Source organism: Canis aureus, chromosome 7 (assembly GCF_053574225.1).
Source record: "Canis aureus isolate CA01 chromosome 7, VMU_Caureus_v.1.0, whole genome shotgun sequence".
In the NCBI taxonomy this organism is placed as follows: domain Eukaryota; kingdom Metazoa; phylum Chordata; class Mammalia; order Carnivora; family Canidae; genus Canis; species Canis aureus.
The window spans coordinates 54,021,340-54,044,506 of NC_135617.1; the positions used below are offsets into that span (position 1 = coordinate 54,021,340).

The window sequence follows — 23,167 nt, forward strand, 5'->3', positions numbered from 1 at the left end:
GCCGCAGCCCCCCACCCTCCCCGCCCCCCGCCGGCACCTCCGTGGGCCTCCCTCCCCGCCCGCCCTCGCCCTCCCCCTCCCAAGGGTGCCAACGGGGGCGGAGGGGTGCTGGGTGCCGGATTGTTAAGATCCAGGGGCGGGGGCGGGGCGGGGGAGGGCGGGGGCACCGCGGGGACCGCAACACAACGCAAAGGGGCTAACCACACTCCTTTTCGTCCCGGAAAATCCCCGCGACAGCTTGAGGGAGGGCGGGCAATGAAGAAAAGGGTGGCTGGGAGAGGGGTGAGGTGAGGTGGAAGGGCGGGGACTGCGAGAGAGTTTCCTAAAAAAATATTAAAAATTAAAAAGTTCGTGCATCTCAGTCAACCAACTCTCAAAAGCACTGACACCAACAATGTTTCTCCGATTTTCTTCCAATAAGTTAGCGTTTTCTCCTGTTTAGTCTTATGTTTATTTTCCAAAGGGGGAAAATCATGGTTTTCTTTTATTTATCAGTATTACTAAGCTCGAAAGAACCGAAGTGGAAAATCCGGACGTTTGTCTCCAAATGTATCTTGAAATAGACACTGGGAACCGATATTGTTGCTCCGTTGTGCGCCTCAGTTTTTTTTTTTTTTAAAGTTATTTAGCTCTTTTTTTTAAAATTTGATTGTATGTGTATTCTACCTAATATAATTCTTCCAAAGCCAATCCAACATTTTAAAGCTAAAATTAAATTTTTTTTGTTTTCCTTTTGTATTTAAAACATTTTTCTTTTTTTTTTAAATTTTTCATTTCCTGTGTTTCTCCTCCTTGTCGCCAGTTTTACTACCTGGGCCTTCCCCAGACGTGTGCCTGTTAGTGGTGGTGTTGTTCAAGAACATCTTGTCCATGCCTTTGAGCGCCTCGGTGAGATAGTTCTGCAGGGCAGTGAGCGCGGCGCAAATGGCTGGGGCGCCGAAGCCGTGCGTGATGAGGCTGAAGTGCGTGAGGCAGCTCTGGATCCCCGGCTCCAGGATGGGGCTGGGCCTGCTGTTCCCGATGGGCGTCCGGTCCTGCGCCAGCAGATCCGTAAATTCTTTACAGAGTTGCCTGCGAAGACGTGGGAAAGGAAAAGAAAAAAAAAAAAAAAAAAGAAAAAAAAAAAAAGAAAAAAAGAAATCACTCTCAGTGTCGTTGTCATTGGCATTAGAAAGGAGACGCTCACTCGAGCCCAGAGGCGTCTGCCCGGTCACCATAGAGCCGGAGACCAGACCGAGGCTAATGTGGACGATTCCGCTCTGTTTCCCTTCCTAGCGCTCTCCCTTCTGGAGCAGCTGGGACTAGAAGGAAAGCGGGGGAGGGGGGGGAGTTATGCACCCCTTCTATCCCAAAGGTTTGCCTCCCCTCCCCCCCAAATCCAGTCTTTCCTCCATCATTCCAGGACCACTTAAACTCTGCTTGGGAAATCTGCTAGGCTTTAGCGTTTGATTTTGAATAGTCAGTCATTTTTGGCTCTGACCTGGCAGTTCTAAAAAAAAAAAAAAAAAAAAAAAAAACACAACAACAACAACAACCACAAAAAAAACCCTTTCTCCCTTTTCTCTTCTGCTTCTCTAACCTCTTGATGATCAGGCTCAAAAAGCCCTGAAAGATTTAGGCCCCTGAGCCACAAGCCTGTCCCTGGCACACTAGCAGATTGCGGAGACTTGCATGGCCTAGGGCAAGCAACTGTTTATTCCAGGAGAGAATGCTGATTCCAAAGCAAAAATCTGTTTACCTGTAGTATTTGGGAAGGAAGGTATATTTTCCCCCTTTTCCTCTTTCTTTTAAGTAAAGGCTACTGAAAAATCTTTGTACAACAGGATTGTTGTCAATATAAAAGGATTCCTACATTGTTTAAATAAAACCTACAGGTAGATGGTTAAGACACTGGGGAGGGTAGATTTTTATTTGTTGAAGGTTTTTATTTCCTCAAGGCAACTACAATTTAGAGGAACCTCTCAGCCTTAGAAATCCTGTGTGCCTAACTATGAATTGAGCTTATTTAAGAAATTTTTAATATAGGAGGTGGACAAGAAGGTAAATATAGGAGGGTTTTAGCCCGGAAGGTCCAATGGCTTGGCTCTGCTACCAGTCAGAGGAATGGCATCCCAAAGGCCACAGCCTCTCACAGACTGGCAGACTGCTCCTGTCAGCCTGCTTCCACTGGTGGGAGGGGTGGGGCGGGTGGTGATGAGAAAGAAAAACCACAGAGCTCCAGTCCCAGCCCCTGCCCCCCTACCCCCACCCTGGGATGGCCTGACTCATGGGGCCTGGCCAACAGATAAACAAGGCAGGTACCTAGAGGCCCATATAAGTGACCCTGGGGCATCCTTTGCTAGGGGGATTACTCCCAGGAAGAGTAATGGCTGAACAAGACAGATAATACCTCCCCCACCCCCACCTGCAGCAGGTGAAACGGTTTTGGCTTTAAGGCTGGTGGGTAGAGAATCCTAACAGGTATCCTCTCTCTCTACCCTCTCCTCTACGGGTTTCTCCACTTGAAATGCACACATACATCTTACAACCAGGAGGAAATGGGTAATGGTTCTACCTAAATGGGGCAGTTCTTAGGCCGGGGGTTCCTCAGAAACACCGTCGGGGCTCAAATGCACATGTCCATGCCTTTTCCCCCACGATTCCAATTCAGGGAGCCTGGGGCTAGGTCCACAAATAAAAATCTTGGAAAAGCTCCCCAGATGATTCTGATACCCCTGGTTAAGAAGTGGTGTTGTAAGTGAAGCCACAGGGCTTCAAGAGGTGATGGGGTGGAGGAAGTTACAAGCATTCCTTAGGGAAATGATAGAATTTGTGGAATCCTATTACCTGATTTATACACTTTAGTTTTATTTTTTCCCCAAAGTGCATTCATTCTTTTATAAAGCACCAACGGGTCCCCCAATACCAGGCAGCAAGGCAAGGCATGGCACAGGAGGGCAGTAGATCTGTGATATTGCTAGTTGGTGCATCAGAAGGAAACCTTCCAAAAAGAGGATGGGCGCCAAGGTTTTGATCGTTGGAAGAGATGGTTAAAGTCTTTCCTTAAGTTTGCACTCATTACCAAAGTGCCAAAAAGGAAATTCTGAACTGGGGAGAACAAATGCTTAGAGTCAAACATTCTAAATCTTCAAAGCCCAAAGCAGGGTCTGTAAGCAATTAAAGTTCTGCGACATTAATATTTTTTGACCCTGCGGAAAGGGGCAATCAAATTCCAATCACGTCTCAAAAACATCTGGACAAATTTGAGCAAATGATTTTTCAGCCTTCCATATATTTCTTTAAATTACGCTGTCAACGGAACAAACCGCGTCCTCCAGCACTAAATAAATGAGCGCCGCTGTTTGGACCGAGCCTGCGAGAGAAACGTGCGGGTGCACGCAGCGCCGCCCACTGCAGGCCTGAGCCGGCCATAAAACACCAACAATATGACACCGAAGCCAAAGACAGGAGTAAATCAAATAAATAGAAAACCCACTGTAAAAGTTCAAATGAGCTCTAGACCTAAATTTAGCCAGAGATTTACTATTTTCCCCTCTGGAGTTGTAGTAAATTTTACGTCTGTGGAAGATGCCAAACAGCAACGTTGGAAAGAGAATAATTAGAGCTGCGGGTAGAGACGGGTACAAGTGGGTGACATATAGACACTCTGAGCGGGCATATGACAAGGAGATGTGAAACCAGGCAGAAATGTGCACCTAGGGATTTAGGGAAGAACTGGAACCACGACCAACCCAAGAAAGGTCTGCCTGGCATCCCCAGGGTTGGGGATAAGAACTGTAAAAAGCCTGGATTCATATTAATAAGGCCATTCTCCACACCACCTCCCTCAGAAACTTGGAAATAGAGGGAGACCAGGGCAAACCCACAGCCCATAATCAACTTGGGTGGGGCGGGGGGAAGGAGAGGAAGAAGGGCAGCAAGGTGGAGCCGGGAGGGCTTCTTAGCCAGCAATCCACAGGCTGCAAAAGCTAAAACTACTTCTACCACTGAGCTGCATCCCTGCTCCACAAATGAGATCTGCATTGCCGCTCCCCAACACCTCCTTCCCAAGGGAGGTGATGCGGCAGGGTGGGAGTCAGGGAGGAGGGCTGAGGGTCTGGGACACTCACTTGGTAGCCAGCAGCATATTCTTTCGGGAGTGCAGGTCACTGGGGTCCGTGTGCTGCCGGTTCAAATACTCAGAAACAGCTTTAGCAGGAAACTCCGTTTCACAAATATACCCAAAATCCCGAGCTAAGTGAACAGCTTCTCCTGAAAAGACAGCACCAGAGGTAATAATCAGCACCTAGTTCTTAGTCATCCCAGGACAAGAGATACTTCCTGGTTAACTGTTGTTATTTACAAAAGAGGCCAGCTGTTGGGGGCAAAAGCAAAGGTGAGGCTGGTGCCCAAATAAAAATGATTCTCAAGCCATCAAAGTTGATGGAACAAATTCCTCATGCTGCTCTTCTCAGCCTCTCCCTGATGATCCTTTTAGCCAAGTCCTCACTAGACATCCCCTGAATAGCTTTCAGGGATTTTTCTTAAAGGAAAGGTGGGCAGGCATGTTCAAGGGCCACCTTACAATTGCACCTAGACACTTGGCTGGATATTTGAGCCAGATTCCACCCCCCCCCCCCTTAAAAGCACCTGTTACACCTGCTCTAAATAAAACTTAAAATTTAAAAGTATTTCTATCTTGTATATTATCTTTTGTATCTTCCTATAACTGTACTAGGAAAAAACCTCTTATTAATAACTAATATATGCAAACATCATTTCATGTGTGTACATGTTCACATATATTAAAGAACATATGCAAAACATACATGGAATGAGTGTTTCTGTCCAGCAATGGAATATTTATTCTTTGTCAGTTCCCTGATAGGTTTCAGGTTTCTCCTCAGAGGTTCTTGTCATCATCTACCTACTTAAGGATTTTCTACTGCACAAGGTGACATAGCAGCTATAGAAAACCTAGACAGCTGAGAGGTTCTTCAGCTCATGTGGAAGCCCCTTTCAAATAAAGCATTATTACCCTTTAATGCACGGCCTTAGGTGTCCAAGGGAAGATACCAAACGTGAAAAAGAAATATTGAATTATCCAACAGCTACATTATTCTAAGGATCATGACTTACTTTTAATCATCATTATTATAGTAACAACAAAAGACTTCAGGCTTGGTGCTTACAACAATCCAGATCCAGAAAGCTGAAAACTGCCAAACGAATATTGGGATTTCAGTGGTTTTCCAGTTTTGTCCCTTCTCCACCCAAATTCACAATTGGTCAGATGACCTTAACTGCTTTTTACAAAATGAGGTCTGTGATATTAGCAATCCCCTGGAGGGCAGAGTCAACTGCTAATGAGTGTGATGAGGAAATTTAGTGACTGCTGTCCCTGAAAGGTGAGTTTGGGCCAGGCAACTTTGCCTTAAAGATGGCAAAGTGCAATGCCTATAAATGTGATGACTTTATGGTTTATTCTAAGCTCTCCTCCAAAAACCAATTCCCCACAAGGGTGTCATAATATCACATTCATAAAAATAGAAGAAAAAAAAAAAACCAAGACCAACACGTTAGACTCTAGAGAAAATTCTACAACTTCCTTCATTAGGACCATCTGGCTGTATTTCCTATCCCTTCCCCACCCCACAAATTAACTGCAGATCCTCTTGTTCTCGATTGTGTAGAAGATCCTGTTTATTACATACCATAAATATCACCCCCAACCCCAAAATGATGAGCAAATTAGAACATGCTTGTTATAATTATGGGTCTTTAATTCACAATTGATGAATCTACACTGAAGATCATATGTGACTCCCCTCCTTGTTTCCTCACCACCATCCTCAACCCTGTTTTCTCCTAGGCCTCACTGACTTCATTAAGCCATATTTCAATAATAGTAAGTCCCAGGTAATCAGGAGGAGATAGGGCCCCGGGAGTGGCAAGAGTTTTAAAATAACTGTAGGGGTCGGGAATGCAATAATCGTTTCATAAAATGACAATGTGTTTCCTACTACTGACCATAGAAGCTGGGAAGGAGAGGGATAGAGAATGGATTGCTGCTTATAGGGTTACTCTCACAAGAGTTCATACGGAGGGTGTTTCACATACTGAGTCCTGCACCTGGTGGCAGAAGTGGGTGTTTCACAAACTGAGTCCTGCACCTGGTGGCAGAAGTGACCCCTGTTCTGCCTTAGAGTCTTGAACCGAGCACTCTTCAGAGCTTAGGGACCCTCTCACATGTCCCTTGGCCTCTCTACAATTGCCATCTCCCTCTAAGTAAAAAGACCTTTGAACTTCTCTCAGGCAGCCGCTTGACATCCACCTCATAAGGGCACAACAATTGCAGTGATTTCCAGTTAATCATGAAACGTGTAAAATGTCAGCCCTCAGCCAACAGTTAAACTCAGCCACTTCTTGAAATGGCCACACGTCTTGCTTACCTTCCACCAGGGAGGTGAGTAACGTGACATTTGCTGCTTTGCGCCTGCCCGCGGGTAAATTCAAACCGATTTTTTCTAGCCTTTCTCGCAAAGATCTCCCCCCATTTTTCGATTTGGCTCTGAAATTGCAAGAATTAACATTCTGATTAACCTCAGAGTGTTCCTGAAACAAAGTTTAGACTTAGCAATCTAAAGCCCAGTGGAGCTTGAAGAGGTTTTAACTTGAGGTTAACACATTTTCCCCCTTTCCTTTTGGTTATTTGCTGATAGTATGCTGAGGTTTGCTTAATTTCTGCAATACAGAGCATAAAAAAATTGAGTCGTTTTTCTTTTTTTTTTTTATCTCGTGAGGAAAAAAAAATGATACCAGATGGGAATAATTAGGGTGTAGGTTGTGCGTCCAGAAAAGGTATAAATTGCACATGCAAACACACAAGCTCTTTTCCTTGTAAGGGAGCCAGTTAGGTGAACAGAAACTGGGCAAGCTACAATCTTGCTGAAAAGAGGAAAAGAACTAAGTGGTTCAGAGAGAAGGCACTAACTAGCTGAAACAGGTGGGCTTCTTGAGGAAGGAAGGGGTCAAGGGCTATAAAATGAAGTCGGGTTAAGAGGGGAAGGAAGATTGAAACATGAAACCAATATGATGATGGTAATCACAATAACAGTTAAACTAACACGTTAGGGAGTTTAGTTATGCGATAAGCACTGTATATTGATTATCTCACTTAATCTCACAGCAAGTTTTACACACACACACACACACACACACACACACACGCTCAATGCCCAGGGGTGATTGAAAGAAACTTCCGCACTGCGGGGCTCCAAGGACTCACTCCTGGAGAGCAGACCAAGAGGATTCAGAGAGAAACCCACGAATCATACCCTTACTTCCTCCCCAAACTCTCCCTGTACGTGCTAAATTGTGAGCAAAAATACAAAAAAAAAAAAAAAAAAAACGAAACAAAACAAAAAACAAGCAAAAACCCAGTTACCCTGACCTCTCTTGTAGTACTGTTCGCACTGCCACTGTTAGGAAAGAAAGGGACTTTCAGCTTCCCAAAGAGGCTAACTTGAGAAGTTCATCTCCTACAGGGTCACCTTCCTATTGGAGACACGTCCGAAGTGTCGTTTGTCCAGGCATTGGCAGAGATTCTGCGGGGAAGGCTATTAAATCTTAAGATAAAAGCCATGTGTTCCCCCGTTTTCCACAAGGAGCCTCTGGAAGGTCTTCTTTCAATATTGGGGGGTTGTTTGAACGCCCCCGAGATGTCTCTCACTATAGCACTGTTCTTACTGGTGGTGTTCTCACCGAGGGCAGGAGGTCGCAAGTCTAGCACGGAATTGGGACGCCTGGGTGGCTCAGTGGTTGAGCGTCTGTCTGCCTTTGGCCCAGGGTGTGATCCTGGAGTCCTGGGATCGAGTCCCGCATCGGGCTCCGTGCAGGGAGCCTGCTTCTCCTCTCTCTACCTGTGTCTCTGCCTCTCTCTCTCTCTCTCTCTCTGTGTGTGTCTCATGAATAAATAAAATCTTTAAAAAGAATCTTTTTGCAAACCGTAGGAACAATGCTTTGGTGCGTACTGAGCACTTTAGTTGCTCGCTAACCATACTCTGAACCGAAACAGAAATATCACGGCACATTAGGGGGACACAGTAGGTTAGTCCGCGAGACGTCTGTTTTAGAGAAGTGTGTGCAAGTTCTGAGCTGCACGCCGGCTACCGAATGCCCTCCACGCGTCCCCGGGGTTCGGTTAGGAGGGAGCCAGGTGCCAGGCCCAGGGCCGGGAGCGTGGGAGGTTCCCAGCGCCGACAGCTGCGCGAGAGCGAGGCGGCGCGTGCTGGCGGCGCGCGGGTCCCAGGGAGGCGGAGGCGGCGGCGGCGGCGGCGGCGGCGTCTGCGCGCGCGCACGCGCGGCCCCCAGCACGCGGCGGCCGCGGCTCCCCGCACGCGCAGCGCGGAGGCCCGCGCGCTCCGGACGCCCGGTTGCTAGGCAACTGCGCCCCCGCTCTCTGCCGGTCTCCGGGAGGGAGCCCTCTTCCTTCACCCCCGTGAGGACTGGTTGGGGGGTGGGGTTTACCTTCTGAGGACGCCGCCGAGGAGAGACGCGTTGAGGCATTCGGGGGGCGAGAGCCGTCTCTGAACTTCCCCCACAGTTACTTTGTACTTTGAAGTTGAACTGAGCAGAGACAGACGGCCCGGGACGGAGCAAAACACCTCGCCGGTGTTGACGGACATGCCTCCCAGGAAGCCATCTTTATTCATCATCAGAGAAGTCACAGATTTGGGAGGAACCGGAACTAGAGAGAGAGAGAGAGAGAGAGAAACATATGCCATAAAGGTGACCGGGTTTCGATCCTGGTGACCGGCTGATAGAACGTGCCGGTGCGCGCGCAGGGGCGAGGCCACAGGACGGGCGCCAAGTGGAAAGCTGGAGGAGGAAGTGTTTGCTCCAGTGGGGCTGCCGTGCGTTCAGAGCACCGTGTGCGCACACATGGAAAAGTCACCACTCCTCTGGAAACTTACCCCGTGTCGCTCGCCACAGCCCCGCTCACTCTACAAATCAAGAAAACACGCGGCCCAGAGCCTGGATGGTGCTGTGAAACCCGGCCACTCCTAGTCCATCAGTGTGCTAGCTTGTGACCTGAGACATCTCCGTGAGCCTCTCGGAATCTTTTAAGATTCCTCGTCCGTCTCCCGAGGATAATCACGTTTGGTGCTGAATCCTGAAAGCGTTTACACTATCAATGATATAAAAGGGTAGTATCAGTGTTCTTTATGGGAACCCCTCCCTCCTTTCCTATTGGATCGAAATCTGTGGTCATCACTGGAGAGCCCTGGAGAGCCCTGGACAGTGGGCGCTATCGGACACCGGGCTCAAGAACAGCCAAGTGATACCAGGAAGCTTGGGCTCAGACGAGCTGCTCATTTCTCAAGAGTGGATCTCATTCTTTCCTACATCATAACACATTCTTTTAGAAATGAACCCAAATGCTCCTCTCCAGTGAAAGCAATTCCACAGAGACATGAATTTTGTTTACAAATTAACTAAAGCACCGGCTGGTGATTATTTGGAGCAGTTATGATTTACAACAGGTGCCCTGATCAATCAACCAATCACTCTAATTCATGTGAGCGGAGGTCTTGCCTTGCCCCAGTTGTTTCATTTCGGCAAGTAATTGATAACAAACCGCACTCAAGGTATGTTTTATGCAGAAGTTAATAAGAGCTGACAGCTGGTTGCCACTGCTACCCAGGCGCATTCAGCCTCTCCAGCCTGTATTTCTGTTTAATTGTATTTCAGTATCATCTGCACCTCAGGAGGAGGCGGGGCTCAGTAGAACCAGAAGGCTGGGAAGGAAGAACAATGAATGGTCAACCTCCCAATTCGCTGGCAGGCTTACTCCCTTGGAGTTCTACATTGTTGAAGCCCATTTTCTTCAGGTTCTAGAAGCCACAGGGCAGGTGACTTCCTGACTTGCCTTACACCTTAGCTTCTTGCAATGGTATGTAAAGTCCTCGAGTCTGCGCACTGAGGGGGGCATTCGACGGAACGAGCACTGGGCGTTATATGTCGGCAAATCAGACTCCAATAAAAAAATATACCCCCCCCCCCAAAAAAAAGGATCTGCAGATATATTTAGTTGATCACCATTCCTGGGGATTTATTGAAATGTGCATCTGGCGTGAAAAAGGAAGTTTCCATTTCTCTTTAATAAACACAATGTCTCATCCTATAATTCTGGTAGGGGACAGATAAGCTCTTTCCACCATTTAGAGCCTAAGACACTGCATATCAAACAAGTTGCACAACCTCCCTTGTACAGAACAGACTAACCAACACTGAGTATTTTTTGTAACAGCTTATTCTCTCTCCTACAGATTCTGGCATTCAGACATCCATGATTGCTTAGAGACTGCCGAAAGCCGAAGTAGGTCCCAAATTTCTTATTTATTAGGTATTGCATGTGGCCCTTTACAAACACCTTGTAGAAAAGGATTTTCCTAGGAGAATGGATGGGTGTCCTCGAGAATTCCCTTTTGCTACTCCTTAGTAGGCATTTTAGTATTTCTGGATCTGTCTACAGAGTCAAAGGCCTTGTCTCACGGCAGGTAAAAGATGTTAGGTAACAGTGGATCTTCTGCACTGCTGTGGTGGTGGTGGGGAGCTACAGAGGGTGCTTTCTTCTTTCTGATTCCCTTCATCATATTCTTATCAGTGAAGCTGCTTCCCATTTGAGAGTGAACCAATGAGAATTCAAAGTGTGAATATGAATTAAATTTGAGTAAAATATGGAATTAAAGTTATTTAAAAGACAGTGATTTGGGTGGGAGCACTCTATCATTTAATTCTCTTACACAACATCCACATCTATTTTGATCTTATTCTTCACAGCACTCTCGATTTCTGTTTCAGATTCATATTCAAGAACTATAAGCAAATAATTTATGATCGTGGGAATTAGCATCAGATAGTCTTGGAGAAACTTTTTCCCAAAATATACATGATGGCCTTTTGTAATTTTAACATGGTAAGAACTACAGAAATAAATTGCACAAAAATCTCATCTTTGACACACAGCAATGTTTTTATATTTCAATACTATTTAGAAATAATATGTTAACAGCAAAAAAAACCTCACTAAGCTGAAAATAATAAGTTCAGTTCCTATTTCCCATACCGGACACCAAATATCTTCTTAGGACTAGAATTTATCTTCTTCTCAGAGTCCCAGCTGCCAAATCTCTTGAAAACCCAGGCCTTTAGAGACACTTTATAACCTGCCCTCCAATTTCACTATTGTTAATTGCCTGATTTACCTGACAAGAGCCATTTCCTATGGGGAATGTATATTGTTCCCTCTTGTGGGCTGTACCTTTCCACAAACGCATTATCACCTAAATATCACCAATCCAGTCAGCTTCTGTCAGCACACTGCTGTCTTCTTTTGTTGTTGTTGTCCACCACCCCCCAAAGATGCAAACTATTTGAGCAGACATGCTTCAGGTTTTATTTCCATTTTCTTAATTTAAGTATAAATCATATTCCTACCATCTACTCCCTCATCTTCAGGTTCTAACCCTCTTCTACTCTGGCCTTAATCCTGGTATCTTAGATTAGACCCTGCATATTTCTTGTCCTAACTTTCCTTTAAATCCCTGGCACTGTTATCTACCTTCCCCTCTCTCACACCTGCTTAGCTCAGCTGATTAACCCCATATTTTATTCTCTTTGTCTTTTCCCTTCTGCTTTTCTCCAGCTTATCAATAAACCCAGAGAGCAACAGGGCCCGGTTGATTTGTTAGTAATTATGAGCACACTGTTCCTGCTCATGGAACCCAGAGATGACTAAGATAGGTTTAAAGCGACAGCAGGAAATGGTAAGGAAATGGAGCATAGCAAAACTCAGCGTGAAGCTTTCAGTTCTTTACATGTTTACAATTTTCTGTGCATACATTAAAACCGTTTTTTTTTTTTTTTCCTATTTGGTTCTCAGTTGCATATCATGACCAACTTCTGGATATAACATCCACAAAACTTACTCCTCTTCTTTTTTCCTTGCATCATATTGGGGAGTAGAAATGGGGTTTAAGACTGATCAATATTTCATTACAGTGACTGGAGTTTTACTTAAGAGTGAGGAAGGAGGACTGATTAGAGAAAATATTATTCATTAGTGGACTATAGACAGCCAAAGCGTTAATAGACTAGCACTTAATCTGTATTCTTTAAACTTAAGTGTTAAATCATAGCCTTGAGATCTTTGTGTTTGACTGCAAACAGACCCTTTGTGGCTCTGATCTGCTGGTGGGGAAGAAGGGAAGAAATGAACCCATCTAATAGATTGAAGGGTAAGTCCCCCTGAGTGACACTAGGAAGCCACCAAGGGGTTGAACACTGCTTGAAATAACTACCTCTCACCAGCATACCACCCTTTCTTTTATGCTTGCATTGTTTCTCATCTACCTGAGGGCTAAATATTATTTCACATGGATATATAGCACATCTATAAGTGTGAGAACTGAAATTCTGGAAAGAAAAACAAAAAGATAAAAAAAAAAAGGAAAAACAAAAAGATTCTCACAAAGAAACCTGGAATATTAAGAACTACAAACATTCATGGTTAGCGTCTTTCAGGGGCAAAGTCTAATAGTCTGGAAACTGAATTGGGTCCCATCACTTACTTGGTGTGTGGGACCTTGAGAAAGTAATTTATCTTCTGTCCAAGTTTTTTTTTTTTTTTTTCACTAGGAGTTGGGGTGGGAGTTGGAGAAGAGCGTCTAACCTTTCCAACTTTGAAATTCTGTGAACTCTGATTACTCCCTGGGTGGCTGGAATGTATCTCAGAGTCTCGAGTTGAATAAATACCTATTGGGATCCAAGTCAGCTCTGGAAATGTGAACCTCTTCCTTTGAGGGGAAACTCATATCCTTTCAGAGGCTCTGACATACTCTTAGTGCTTTTTACCTTCTAGGTCAGAAGGAAGAATCCCAACATTGTAACTGAAATTGGCAATTTCTTCATACCCCCCCCCCAAAAAAAAAAAAAGAAAAAAGAAAATCCACACTAATCAAAGTGTTTATATGGGGAAGGGGCCAGAACTAACGGGCAAAAAAGTGGGAGAGAACTGAAGTTGAACTGAAACTAACCAAACAGGATATCCCTAAGCCCAATGAAAATGCCCCACAGTCACATTTGAACCTTGGACTCCAGCCACGCTAGCCTTTCCAAGAAATCCCAGCATATTTTCTGCTCTCTAAGGTGTCAACCCGATTGCATATTGGCCTTTGATTGCACCAAAAACTTTTTCTTAAAGCCTAGGTGAACCTTTTTTAGTTAGGCTATAGGATGATGGCTGTGATCATTTATATTAGTTGGGCACCAACCTGCCCCCTCCCCAGCCCAGATTCCTAATCTTAATGGAACTGATAGTTAAGAATGATTTTTTAATGTCTCGTTGGATTTTTAGACTGTTAATGTACCGAATCCTTCTCATTATTACTTTATTGATTGCTCATTGACCAGCCCCCTTCAAATCGTATTAACCACCCTCTGCCGGTTTAGATTAGGAGAGTTTAAAAAGCACCTTTCATTACTCCCTCCACTCCTGCCTTGGAGTTGAGACTCGGCAGCTTAATGGGAGCTCTAATGGGGCAGCTAAGAGGAGAGGGGCCACGGTCCCTGCCGATTGCATTAATAGCTCAAAGGGGGCCAATACAGAAAATTAGCCGTAAACGAGCTCTGGAGATCTTCAAATGAAAGAGCCATTTATCACGCTGGCTACCTTCACTCCACTCGTTTGCTCTCTCTACTGGGAACAACTCATTTCCTCTTAACTAAATTACTTCAGAAATGTCAGCTAAGCCCAGATAGCAAACATAACAAGAGAGCTAGCCTATAATCTATGGGGTGATATCAACACGGGTGAAAAATTGGACTGGGTAAGTTTTAGGGGGGAGTCCTTCCATAATTAGAGAGAGTGAGAGACATGGAGACATATCCTTAATGCCTAAGTCTTCTGGCTTCAGTATACGTAATGGCAGAGACATGGAACCTGGTCAGTGGCGGCACTTTTATTAAGGAGGTAGACTTTTTAAAAAAAATCTTTCTACAAAAAAAAATTTTTAAATCTTTCCAAAAGCCCATTAGAAAATAAATTAAGCAACCAGGTCCCTTGCCAGTTGTTGAAATTTAGAAAATTTAGTTCAGAAACTTTCTCACCTCTCTTTTTATGAAATTAATCTCTGGGAGATATCCTTCATAAGAGGAGGGGAGGGGACAAAGAGGAGAGACCAGAGGGCCAGGAAGGAGCAAGTGAATCCATATCCTTAGTTTAAGTGGTTCATAGTTATCTAGAACAGTAAATCAATCACTTATTACTGTTTTGCCCATGACTCTCTAAAGATAAACATATATTAGGATCTGTTCTTCATGTAATAAAACAAATACCTGAGATACTAAATAATGGAGTTAAACTAACAGTTCATATTCATACCATACCGCCTACATCAATAAAGTGACTGGGGTGCCACTTAGATGTTTAAAACTACACAATTTAAAAAAAGGCTTTCAGGGCCAGGAAAAGTACTTTGAAAAGTACTCTTCAAAACAGAACGAGCAACTGTAGTAAATATTCTCCTTTCCTTACTACCAGAGATACCCTTCTACACAGATAATCACATTTTGCTGACAAACATATACAAGCCCTAAAACCAAAGCATCCCACATCTAAGAATATTTTCAGCTCCGTTTTGTTAAGCAAGCTAAGTTCCAAATATTTTTATTGGCCTGCCTATTAATAACATTTCTGATTGGTCATCTGTTGGGCATGCCCCACTGACAGCCCAAATGTTGTTTCTAGGATTCAGAGCCCTGAGATAAATTCTAGCCTTCCATGAAAAGGGAGGGGGAGCTGAAACAAAAAAGCCAATGGAGAAGCGCCTCCCCACCCTCCCCTACTCGCCCCCATCAACCAGCAATTAACCAAAAGAGAAGACCCAAGAGAAAATGGTGAAAGTGAGCTGTCAGCACAGTTGCAAATCTAAGCACCACGCCTGGGTGTCTGAGCAAACCCAAAACTTGGCATTAAAAACTGAAATGATACTGTCTAACGAAGAGAGAGAAGGATGTTTGGAGCAATACATAAAATAAATAGTTCTGCCCCAAATCTTACTATTCTTCTTCAGGATCTTACATTCCAAAACCAAATGGCATTATTCCAAGTACAGCTGCTCCCTCCTATCCTCCACCTCTCAAAGCCACGTTTTCTGTCTCTGTAAAAAAAGATAATTCAGAATACCTCACCCTGTTTGTAATTCTTACTTCATGACCCTCCTACTGTACAGGCTTGACTTTGGGTTACTTTCCAAAGCACTTTTTCTTTAATTGTTTTGATGAATGTCACGTGGCTCAAATTAATCACAAATGACTGAAGCTAGGGATTGTTGACATGAAATATAAGGACAGGCCTTCTCCAGAATCGATAAGAAAGGGTTACAGTAGTTAAAATTGTATCTCCAAATACCAGTTCTTGCGATAATTAAAGATTGCACTGTTTACACATTCAAGCTCCTAAATTGGTGGCATGTGAGTGACATTCGGGCCTTTCGGCAGCCACACTAATCGCCAGGCATTCTCTCAGTGACTGTCAGAAGAGAGGGGGAAAAATTAAGCAGCTGCAATACGCCCAAAATGAGTTATTGTAATTACATTTAATTAGTTTAATTAGTTAATTATTTTGCTTACAGCTGTACAAGAGACTGCAAACATTTGTTAATATCACATGCCCTTTAACAGTATGGGGTGATTCCACAGTCACACTAAATCATGAATGCATATGTAGAAAGATTTAGAAATGTGCATAGGCTGTCTCAACTTCTCAGGATGTGCATATTTGGCAACACATTTGGCACAATTTAAAAAAAATAAGAGACAACTCATAAAACACAGAGAGCTGGGAACAGAATCACCACACACACAAAACAATCAAATGCAAAAACAAGAACTGTCTCAACAACTTAGGGTTTAGCTCAGCAAACTCCACTTACCAATGAAATAATTATAGCACATTTTTTAAAGCAGTGTTTCCTAGCCAGTTCCATACATGATGTTAGTTCAGTTATTTAAGATGTATGTAGAATTGCCACCAAATGTACCATGAGAAAAACGGCAATAGTCTCTGTCCCTCTGTCTCTTATCTGGGTTTCTGCCTTTGGTTGCCGTTTCCCCCCTCCCCCAATTTCCTTCTTCCAGACAGGCCTTTTTTCACCTAGACATCCTCTGTCCTATGATTGTGAACAAACATTTCTGTCTTATAAAATAACTAATTCCCCCAAAGTGAAAACTCATGAAGACATGACTGCACAGGAAAACTTTGCTTACTTTTGGGAGGAATAATCCATACCTTTTTTTATGACAGACTGGTCCAATAGATTCATGCCGCTGTTATTGGCATCTTCAACTGACTGTGAATATAAAAACATCACTATTCAAATTGACTGGATATTAAAGAATTGCACACATAAATCATGTCATTCCAAACTGGAGTTTCTGTTATTTCCATTTATATTAATTCACAAAGGGAGGTTTTATTATTATCATTATTACCTCCAAATCAACATAGAAATGAAATTCACCCAAATTATAAATTCTTCCAATGGAAGCAGAGGAAAAAGGAAACTATGAGAGACATCTGGGATGCAGTATTGCTTTAGTTATTATATTAAACATAGATGTTACACAGACATATAAAGTTTTATATTATTTGCTCTTATGAATTGTGAAAATTTGGCAATAGCTGAAATATTTTCAACAATATTGGTAAGAATAATTTCTGTTTTCAATTCTATCCCCGCGCATCTTAACCCTAGAGTTATTTTACAAATACATAATAGTTTACATTATGGGATTTTAATTAAAGTCTGAGCAATTTGGAATGGAATGCAAACAGCAACACATAAGAACACGTTTGCAAGCTGGCAGGACCGCACACCCATGCAGTCCATACACGTCCTAGTGTGCTATGAATTTCTTGCTGCATGATAATCCCTCAGAGGAACCTGCACGATTTGCTCCCCCTCCCAATGCTGCTGCTGCTGCTGCTACTTCCCGGCAAGGAGCACACCTGTTAGGATGGCAAGTAACTACAGACACAGATACAGAGACTCTGGATCCTCCCAGTCAGCACCTAGGTAATGGCAAAGAGCATTCATCTTCTGTGCCACAGTCTTATCCTAAAGAAGGAAAGTTTCAACCCTGGGGGTTGGCAGGACTTCTGAGGGGAAATAGCTGTTGGAATGAGTTTCTTACTGTCAGGATGCACAAGAACAGAGTTCTGGTTGTGCATCCCAGGGCATCCAAAAGCATTGTATTCCTTCCTCCACCCACGCACCCACCCCAGTGAAAAATAAATGCTAAGTCTTTCTGGAATGTACTGCTGTTTTCCCTGATTCTCAAACCTAAGTTTGGACCAATCTGTCACCCATTCTACCAAGAAGTAAAAAGCAAAGGGCTTGAGAGTGAGATTGTGTTTTCACAGCACCTTCCACCCACTCAGGCTGCATCCCCAGACAGGGTGTGTGTTCATCACAAGGAAGAGACTGTCTACCCCAAACAAGCAGTACATTAGAAATGAGATGATCTAATCACGAAGGGAACATGTTAATTTGTTTCTTTTCGTTTTTAATAGTCACTCTTCAGTTGTCGGAAAGGTGAGGAAAATTGCTATTCTCCTTAAGAACGGTTTTCCATGTTGCAACATGTCATGTGCATATTAATAGTGAAAAGCGTCTTTAAAAAATACTTCACATAACTTGTTCGAAACTCCTCAGGAGCCCCCACGACGCACACGCGCGCGTGCACACACACGCTCAAGATTCACGCCTTGCCATGCTCACGTGTCTGCAGCGCGAGGTGTCCACCCAAGACAAAAATACTCCCCCGTGTCTGTGGGCGGGCAGGCCCGGGATCTCAGGGGCCAGGATCCCGGCGCCCCCACACCTCACCCTCACGTCCATACGTAAATATGTATATACGCCTCATCAGCGACGTGGGGTAGTTGTGGTAGTTAATGAGAAGGCTCTTGTCTGATTTTCTATCTAATTACGGCCGCCTGCTGGGTTTTTGTACAGGATATTCACGCAGCATGCTGGCGCTTAATCGTCACAGGGAGGATCGTAAAGATTTAATTAGGACTGCATGCGGAAGCGCAGAAAAACAACTCAGACTCGTAATTACTAGACTTCTTTAGTTAAAAGTGATACCAGGGGTTGCTTTAAGACACTAGGGCGTGTTTGAGTGTGTGTGTGTGTGTGTGTGTGTGTGTGTGTGGTGGGTTTGACAATATCCTTGTATGTTTATACTCAGGGGTGGTAGAGGTGATGAGAGGTTAGAGAGCAAAGATTGGAAGAAGAGAGGTGTTCACGACAACAAAACTCCAAACTAGGTGTCATCTCACTCCATCTTTCTTCCTGATGCTGTGTTCCTGAGTTTTTAACACTGCACCCCCCAACACACATACACACAATGGGTGAAATGTAGCATACCCAGAACCCAAACAGCGATTTGCTAGTTTAATAGCCCCTGTGAGTAAATTGAAATAGAAATTGACAGGGTTTTATAGTTTCATTTAAAAAATATTAGAAGCATTTGGTTAATTAGCTCCCCTCCTTCTCTTCTCTCAAGGTCGGGGCGGTGGCCCTCCGCGTGTATGTCTGGGTCACCCAACATACCCCCCATACCAACCACTCCGCCAGGTGAGTACCCCTCGCTTTGAGGCCCATCGGCCCAGCAGCGCCCTGGTCCGGGGCTGGGTGGAGGAAGGAGGGAGCCTGAACACACACTAGGTTCCTAAGATCGAACAACTGACTGAGGTCCAGGTGGAGACACGCTCTGGTCCCCTTTTAAAGACTGGTCGGGCGCAGCCAACCCAATCCGTAGCTGCAAAGGAACGGTGAGATCCCCTCTGGCTCGTGTCACTTCAGCTGCCCCCACCCCAACCCCTCGGCGCTCCAGATCCCTAATTCGGAAGTGGATCCTCCGGGATGCAGCAGATGAGGCACAGCCTCTGCATTCGTGGGTCTGGTCCTAGGTACACCTCTTCCCCTGCCTTTCTTTGTCACCTGCCCCTTGTCAAGCACACCCAGGCCTCGGGAGGCCTGTCAACGCCGCGGGGGCAGAGATCTTCCCCGCTGCCCGGGACTGGCGCAGGATAGCAGCCCCCCTCCTCGACCCCCTGCACTGAGGGTCGTCCAGAGAAAGCCCCGCGAGCAGCCCCACCTCGCCAGACGGGCTGCTGCGAAGCTGCTGGGGGAGGAACCAGGCAGAGGTGCGTGGGCGGGGAGCCTGCGTGGGCCGGGGCCTGCACCTTCTCTCCTCTGGGCTCTTTGCACCTCGCGGTCCGTGTTCCGACGCAAGAACTCAGCCTGTGGCACGACGCTTTGAAGAGGGTGTCCTCCCCAATACACACTGAACTGGTCCTGTTCTCTCCTCTACCTTTGGCTAAACGCCCAAAACCCCTTACAATTATACCTTAAAAAAAACAACAACAACAAAAAAAAACAAAAACAAAACAAAAAAAAAACCAAAACAAAACTAAAACTAAACTAAACTGAAACCAAAGAAATCTATTCCCTCTTTTGAGAGAACTCCTGGGTTCAGTTGACTGAGTCACCCGGCCTGCAGGGTGATGGTGATGCGGCCAGTGTGTTAGCATTGCCAACAGCAGTGGTGATGGGTTGATCCACTTTCATTATCTAGCACTTTGAGCCCTACTCAGAAAGGTTAATTTAAGAACTTAGCTCCCCCCCAACACACATATTACCCCAATACATTTTTTTGAAGCTATTAAATATTTCCTTCTTGTATGGTATTCCGAAACGAGCAATTTCTCCAGATAGAATACTCAAGCTTGATTAAATCAACAACACTACCATTCTTATTACTACGGGTAAATCCAGCCACAAATCAGGTGATTCCATCATTCTTGGAAATAATAAATAACAGAATCTCCTCTAAAGCAATAAACCATCATAGACTACACACAGGCAGCATTTGGTGCTGTCACCACATTTTAACCGTTCAAAATACATTTTTTTTTTCCAAGTAAGGTAAAGAAGGACTCAAGTACTCTTCTTTTCTTCCCCATTTCATTTTTCTTTGCTTTGGAGGTATGGCTGAAATGATGCGTAATATATACAACTATGCCAATGAGACAGAAGTGTCAAACACCTTTCAACCATATTTATCTTTTCTGCAGACTATTTAAATTAGGGAGCAAAAGGAAACCTGCTCAGAATCACCCAGACAGTTTTTAGAAATCATTTCTTTGATGTTTCTTTGTTTAGTTTAACCAAGTATTCTCAACCAAATCAGTCTCCATTGTGTAGGTTGCAGATGGGTTAGGGAGTGGGTGGGTGGGGGGAGTGTTTTGAGCCTTTTGTTTTAAGAAACAAACACGTGATGCCTCTTTAACTGGGATAGTGGCTTTGGGGAGAGGAGAGTATTAAAGGAGGGGGAGGATTGAAGAGGGATGTGGAGAATATTGCTCCCCAGTCATTTAATGGATCAAAAGGTGAAAACATTCTCCAAAATGGTCTGTCTCCTCTCGGACTCCCAAGTGGATTATGGCTTTCTGGGTCTCTCCCCACATTTATTCCATTTCTTGGGAAGATGACTCTGGAAATCACTTATCTTGAAAAAGGGCTCAGCAGCTTATGAGTCATTCAAAGTGGGTCCTGGTTTGGACAATCACAGCACATGTTTTTCTTCCCATGTGCACCGTCACGCTTAAATTCCAGCAGGAACTTCTGGAGTGCAAGAGGACCCTATGCCTCCATGCTGAAGCTCCAGACTCTAGGCAGCCCAGTCTTTCACCTGCCTTGTCTGGGGGCCAGGCCCACTATGGGACGTCCATGGAGAGTGAGTTGCGAAGGGTACCCAGCTTGCTAGCATAAAGTACAAGAGAATAGGAAGTAGCTAGGGCAAGACAAAAAACATCTAGCCTTAAGTCTGATGATGCTAAACTATCAACATACACACATAGGTTTTTCTCCTTTATGATTTCTAGTGGTTCCAGCTTTCATAATTGGGCCTCCAGAAATCGAATTGCCACTACAGAGCCATACATGTATTAACAGTTATATTGTGGTGTCCAGCTATTCCTGTTCTAAAGATGAAAACTACCTCCCCCAAAGGATACAGAGCTGCCCCTCCCCCATCCCTCCTATCTCCTGGGGCATTCACTATTTATTTATTTATTGTCCTTTTCGTTTGTTTGTTTGTGGTTACCTGGACGTCTTCCATTCCGGGATGGCCGAGGCCGTGCAGCGAGAGGCTGTCACCCATGCCCGCGTCCAGGCCGTGGTGCGCCGAATGCAGCAGCACGTCTGGCCGGCGGACCGAGTGGTAGTCCCTCCGGGGGTCGAGGCCCGAGAGCTGGGGCAAGGCTGCCCGAGGCTGGGGCAGGAGAGAGCCGGCTTCCGAACCCACTTCTTGCCGCTGCCGTTGCCCCCAGGGATGCTGCTGGGGCTGGTGCAGTGGGTTCAGAGAGTAGGGGTCGTTGACGTGGGAGTAGGGATCCTGGCTCTGATGGTAGGGGAGCGGCTGGTAGGGAGGCGGGAAGTAGGGCGGCTGGAAGTCTGACGACGGGGTGTGGGACAGCGGCGGGGCGCTGGAGTAAGGTCCTTGGGATACCGAGCCCAGCTGCGAGAGCCTGGAGCTGTGGCTCGGGACGCCATCGTGCCGGTCCTGGGAGCGGAGAGAAGGAGAGAGAGAAACAGAGTGACAGAGAGAGACAGAGGGAGGGAGGGAGGGAGGGAGAGAGAGAGAGAGAGAGAGAGGAAGAAAAAAAAAAATACAAGCGACTAATGGAGAAGCTCGGCTTCGTATATTCTTCCCAGGACAGGGAAGCAAGAGTCTGAAACTTATAACTCCCAAGTTGACTCAGAGGGCACATGATTTCAGCAATTCCAAACTCCAGGCTTTGGGGGAAAAAATGGGGGAGAATCACCACCCACTTACCCGACATCTGAGCCCTATGTTCGGAGTGCAAAGTGGGCCTGAGGGGTGAGGGTACAGTAACTATAGGTAAGGGCAGCAATTCTAAATTCCTTAGTTAAAAATATAGGAGGCTTACACAGAGTATTTCCTCTTCTGGGGGTTTTCAACTATTCTTCCTGACTCTTCCAGAGGTCCAAAGCATAACAAATAAAACTTCATACTATTTGCTGTGCGGCTACTCCTGTTCAAAACCAACTTCTGCCTCCCCTGGCAACCCAGCCAGCTGACCAAGAGCTCCCCGCGCAAACCTGAGAATTCCGGGAGCCCTGAGGAATTTGCCTGCTCGGAGTTCCCAGTCACCCCTCCCTCCCCAAGAGGAATTAAATAATTTAAATAGTGTTTGATTGAAATGGATCTCCTTTGAAATCTTATCCTGAACCCATGTTAAATTAAGTTGAATTGTGGTTCCGAGGAGTTATTTCTAGGTTGCTTTTCTGTATCTAGTGCTGTTTTATGCCAGGGTGTGAAAATGAAGGACGTGGGGTTGAGAGGGGAAAACAAGAAAAAGCCCAGACAACTTAGTGTTGGTTCAATCCAGAGTGGCAAACTGGAAGTGGAAGGGGAAGGGGAGGTGTGTGTGAAAGGACTGTTTAAGTTTCTCTCTCTCCTCTGTGGAAATGCCTTGGTAAAGTCCCTATGGTTTTTTGTTTTTTTTGTTTTGTTTTGTTTTGTTTTGTGAAAAATAGTCACCTAAATTTCCAAACTGCAATGGCAAATAAAAAGTTTTTCTCTGCGGCCTCCCCCCTCCCCAGCTGACTCATGGAGCTCAGACGGAGAACACACAATGCAGAGAGAAGCAGCTGCAGCCTCGTCCAATTATGGTGCTAAATTACCAAGCCAAAGGCGCTCAAAGGAAGACAGAGACAGAGAGAGTGAGACACACGCACGGAGACGGAGAGACAGAGAGACAGTGAGAGGAGGGAGCATGCAATTCTGGTACAACGTGAATCCAAACTCACCATGGATGAATAGGTGTGGACTAACATCTGGAAAAAAAAGCCTGGTTACTGCTCAAAATCAAACAATGATTTTTTTTTTAAAAAATCAAGGAGTCCAGCAGAGAAACGAGCTGGACACAGGAGCCGAGCTTGAGGGGTTTCCAGGACAAGCCATCAAAAAAAAAAAAAAAAAAATCCCCCACCACCACCCCCAAACAAGATTGGCGATGCCTGTCACACAC

The 23,167-nt window shown here is 45.1% G+C and overlaps 1 protein-coding gene and 1 long non-coding RNA gene across 12 annotated transcripts in view; one reads left to right on the plus strand and one right to left on the minus strand.

Annotated features, from left to right (window-relative positions):
- The window catches only part of TFAP2B (transcription factor AP-2 beta), a 32,141-nt gene that overhangs the window by 5,751 nt on the left and 3,223 nt on the right, over positions 1–23,167 (minus strand). For 4 of the 7 annotated variants that reach the window (XR_013383393.1, XM_077903691.1, XM_077903695.1 and 1 more), the window contains exons 2-8: positions 22,947–22,973; positions 21,217–21,675; positions 16,334–16,394; positions 8,509–8,728; positions 6,432–6,550; positions 4,110–4,251; positions 812–1,071 (exon numbers count right to left, since the gene is read on the minus strand). Coding sequence is in view for 6 of the 7 variants with exons in the window: in XM_077903691.1 (XP_077759817.1) it covers positions 812–1,071; positions 4,110–4,251; positions 6,432–6,550; positions 8,509–8,728; positions 16,334–16,394; positions 21,217–21,675; positions 22,947–22,973 (1,288 nt within the window). In the remaining variant the exon portion in view is untranslated. Of the gene's footprint in view, positions 1–554; positions 1,072–4,109; positions 4,252–6,431; positions 6,551–8,508; positions 8,729–16,333; positions 16,395–21,216; positions 21,676–22,946; positions 22,974–23,167 lie in introns of those variants that run through there. The other 3 variants (XM_077903692.1, XM_077903694.1, XM_077903696.1) reach the window with 3 other exon arrangements.
- Positions 8,402–23,166, plus strand: LOC144317391 (uncharacterized). 5 transcript variants are annotated; one of them, XR_013383394.1, is made up of 6 exons: positions 8,404–9,629; positions 9,733–9,934; positions 10,311–10,360; positions 10,846–10,960; positions 11,690–11,810; positions 18,613–23,166. It is a non-coding gene; the product is annotated as an uncharacterized LOC144317391 (long non-coding RNA). The 5 variants fall into 5 exon arrangements; XR_013383395.1 differs by lacking the exon at positions 11,690–11,810; XR_013383397.1 differs by lacking the exon at positions 10,846–10,960.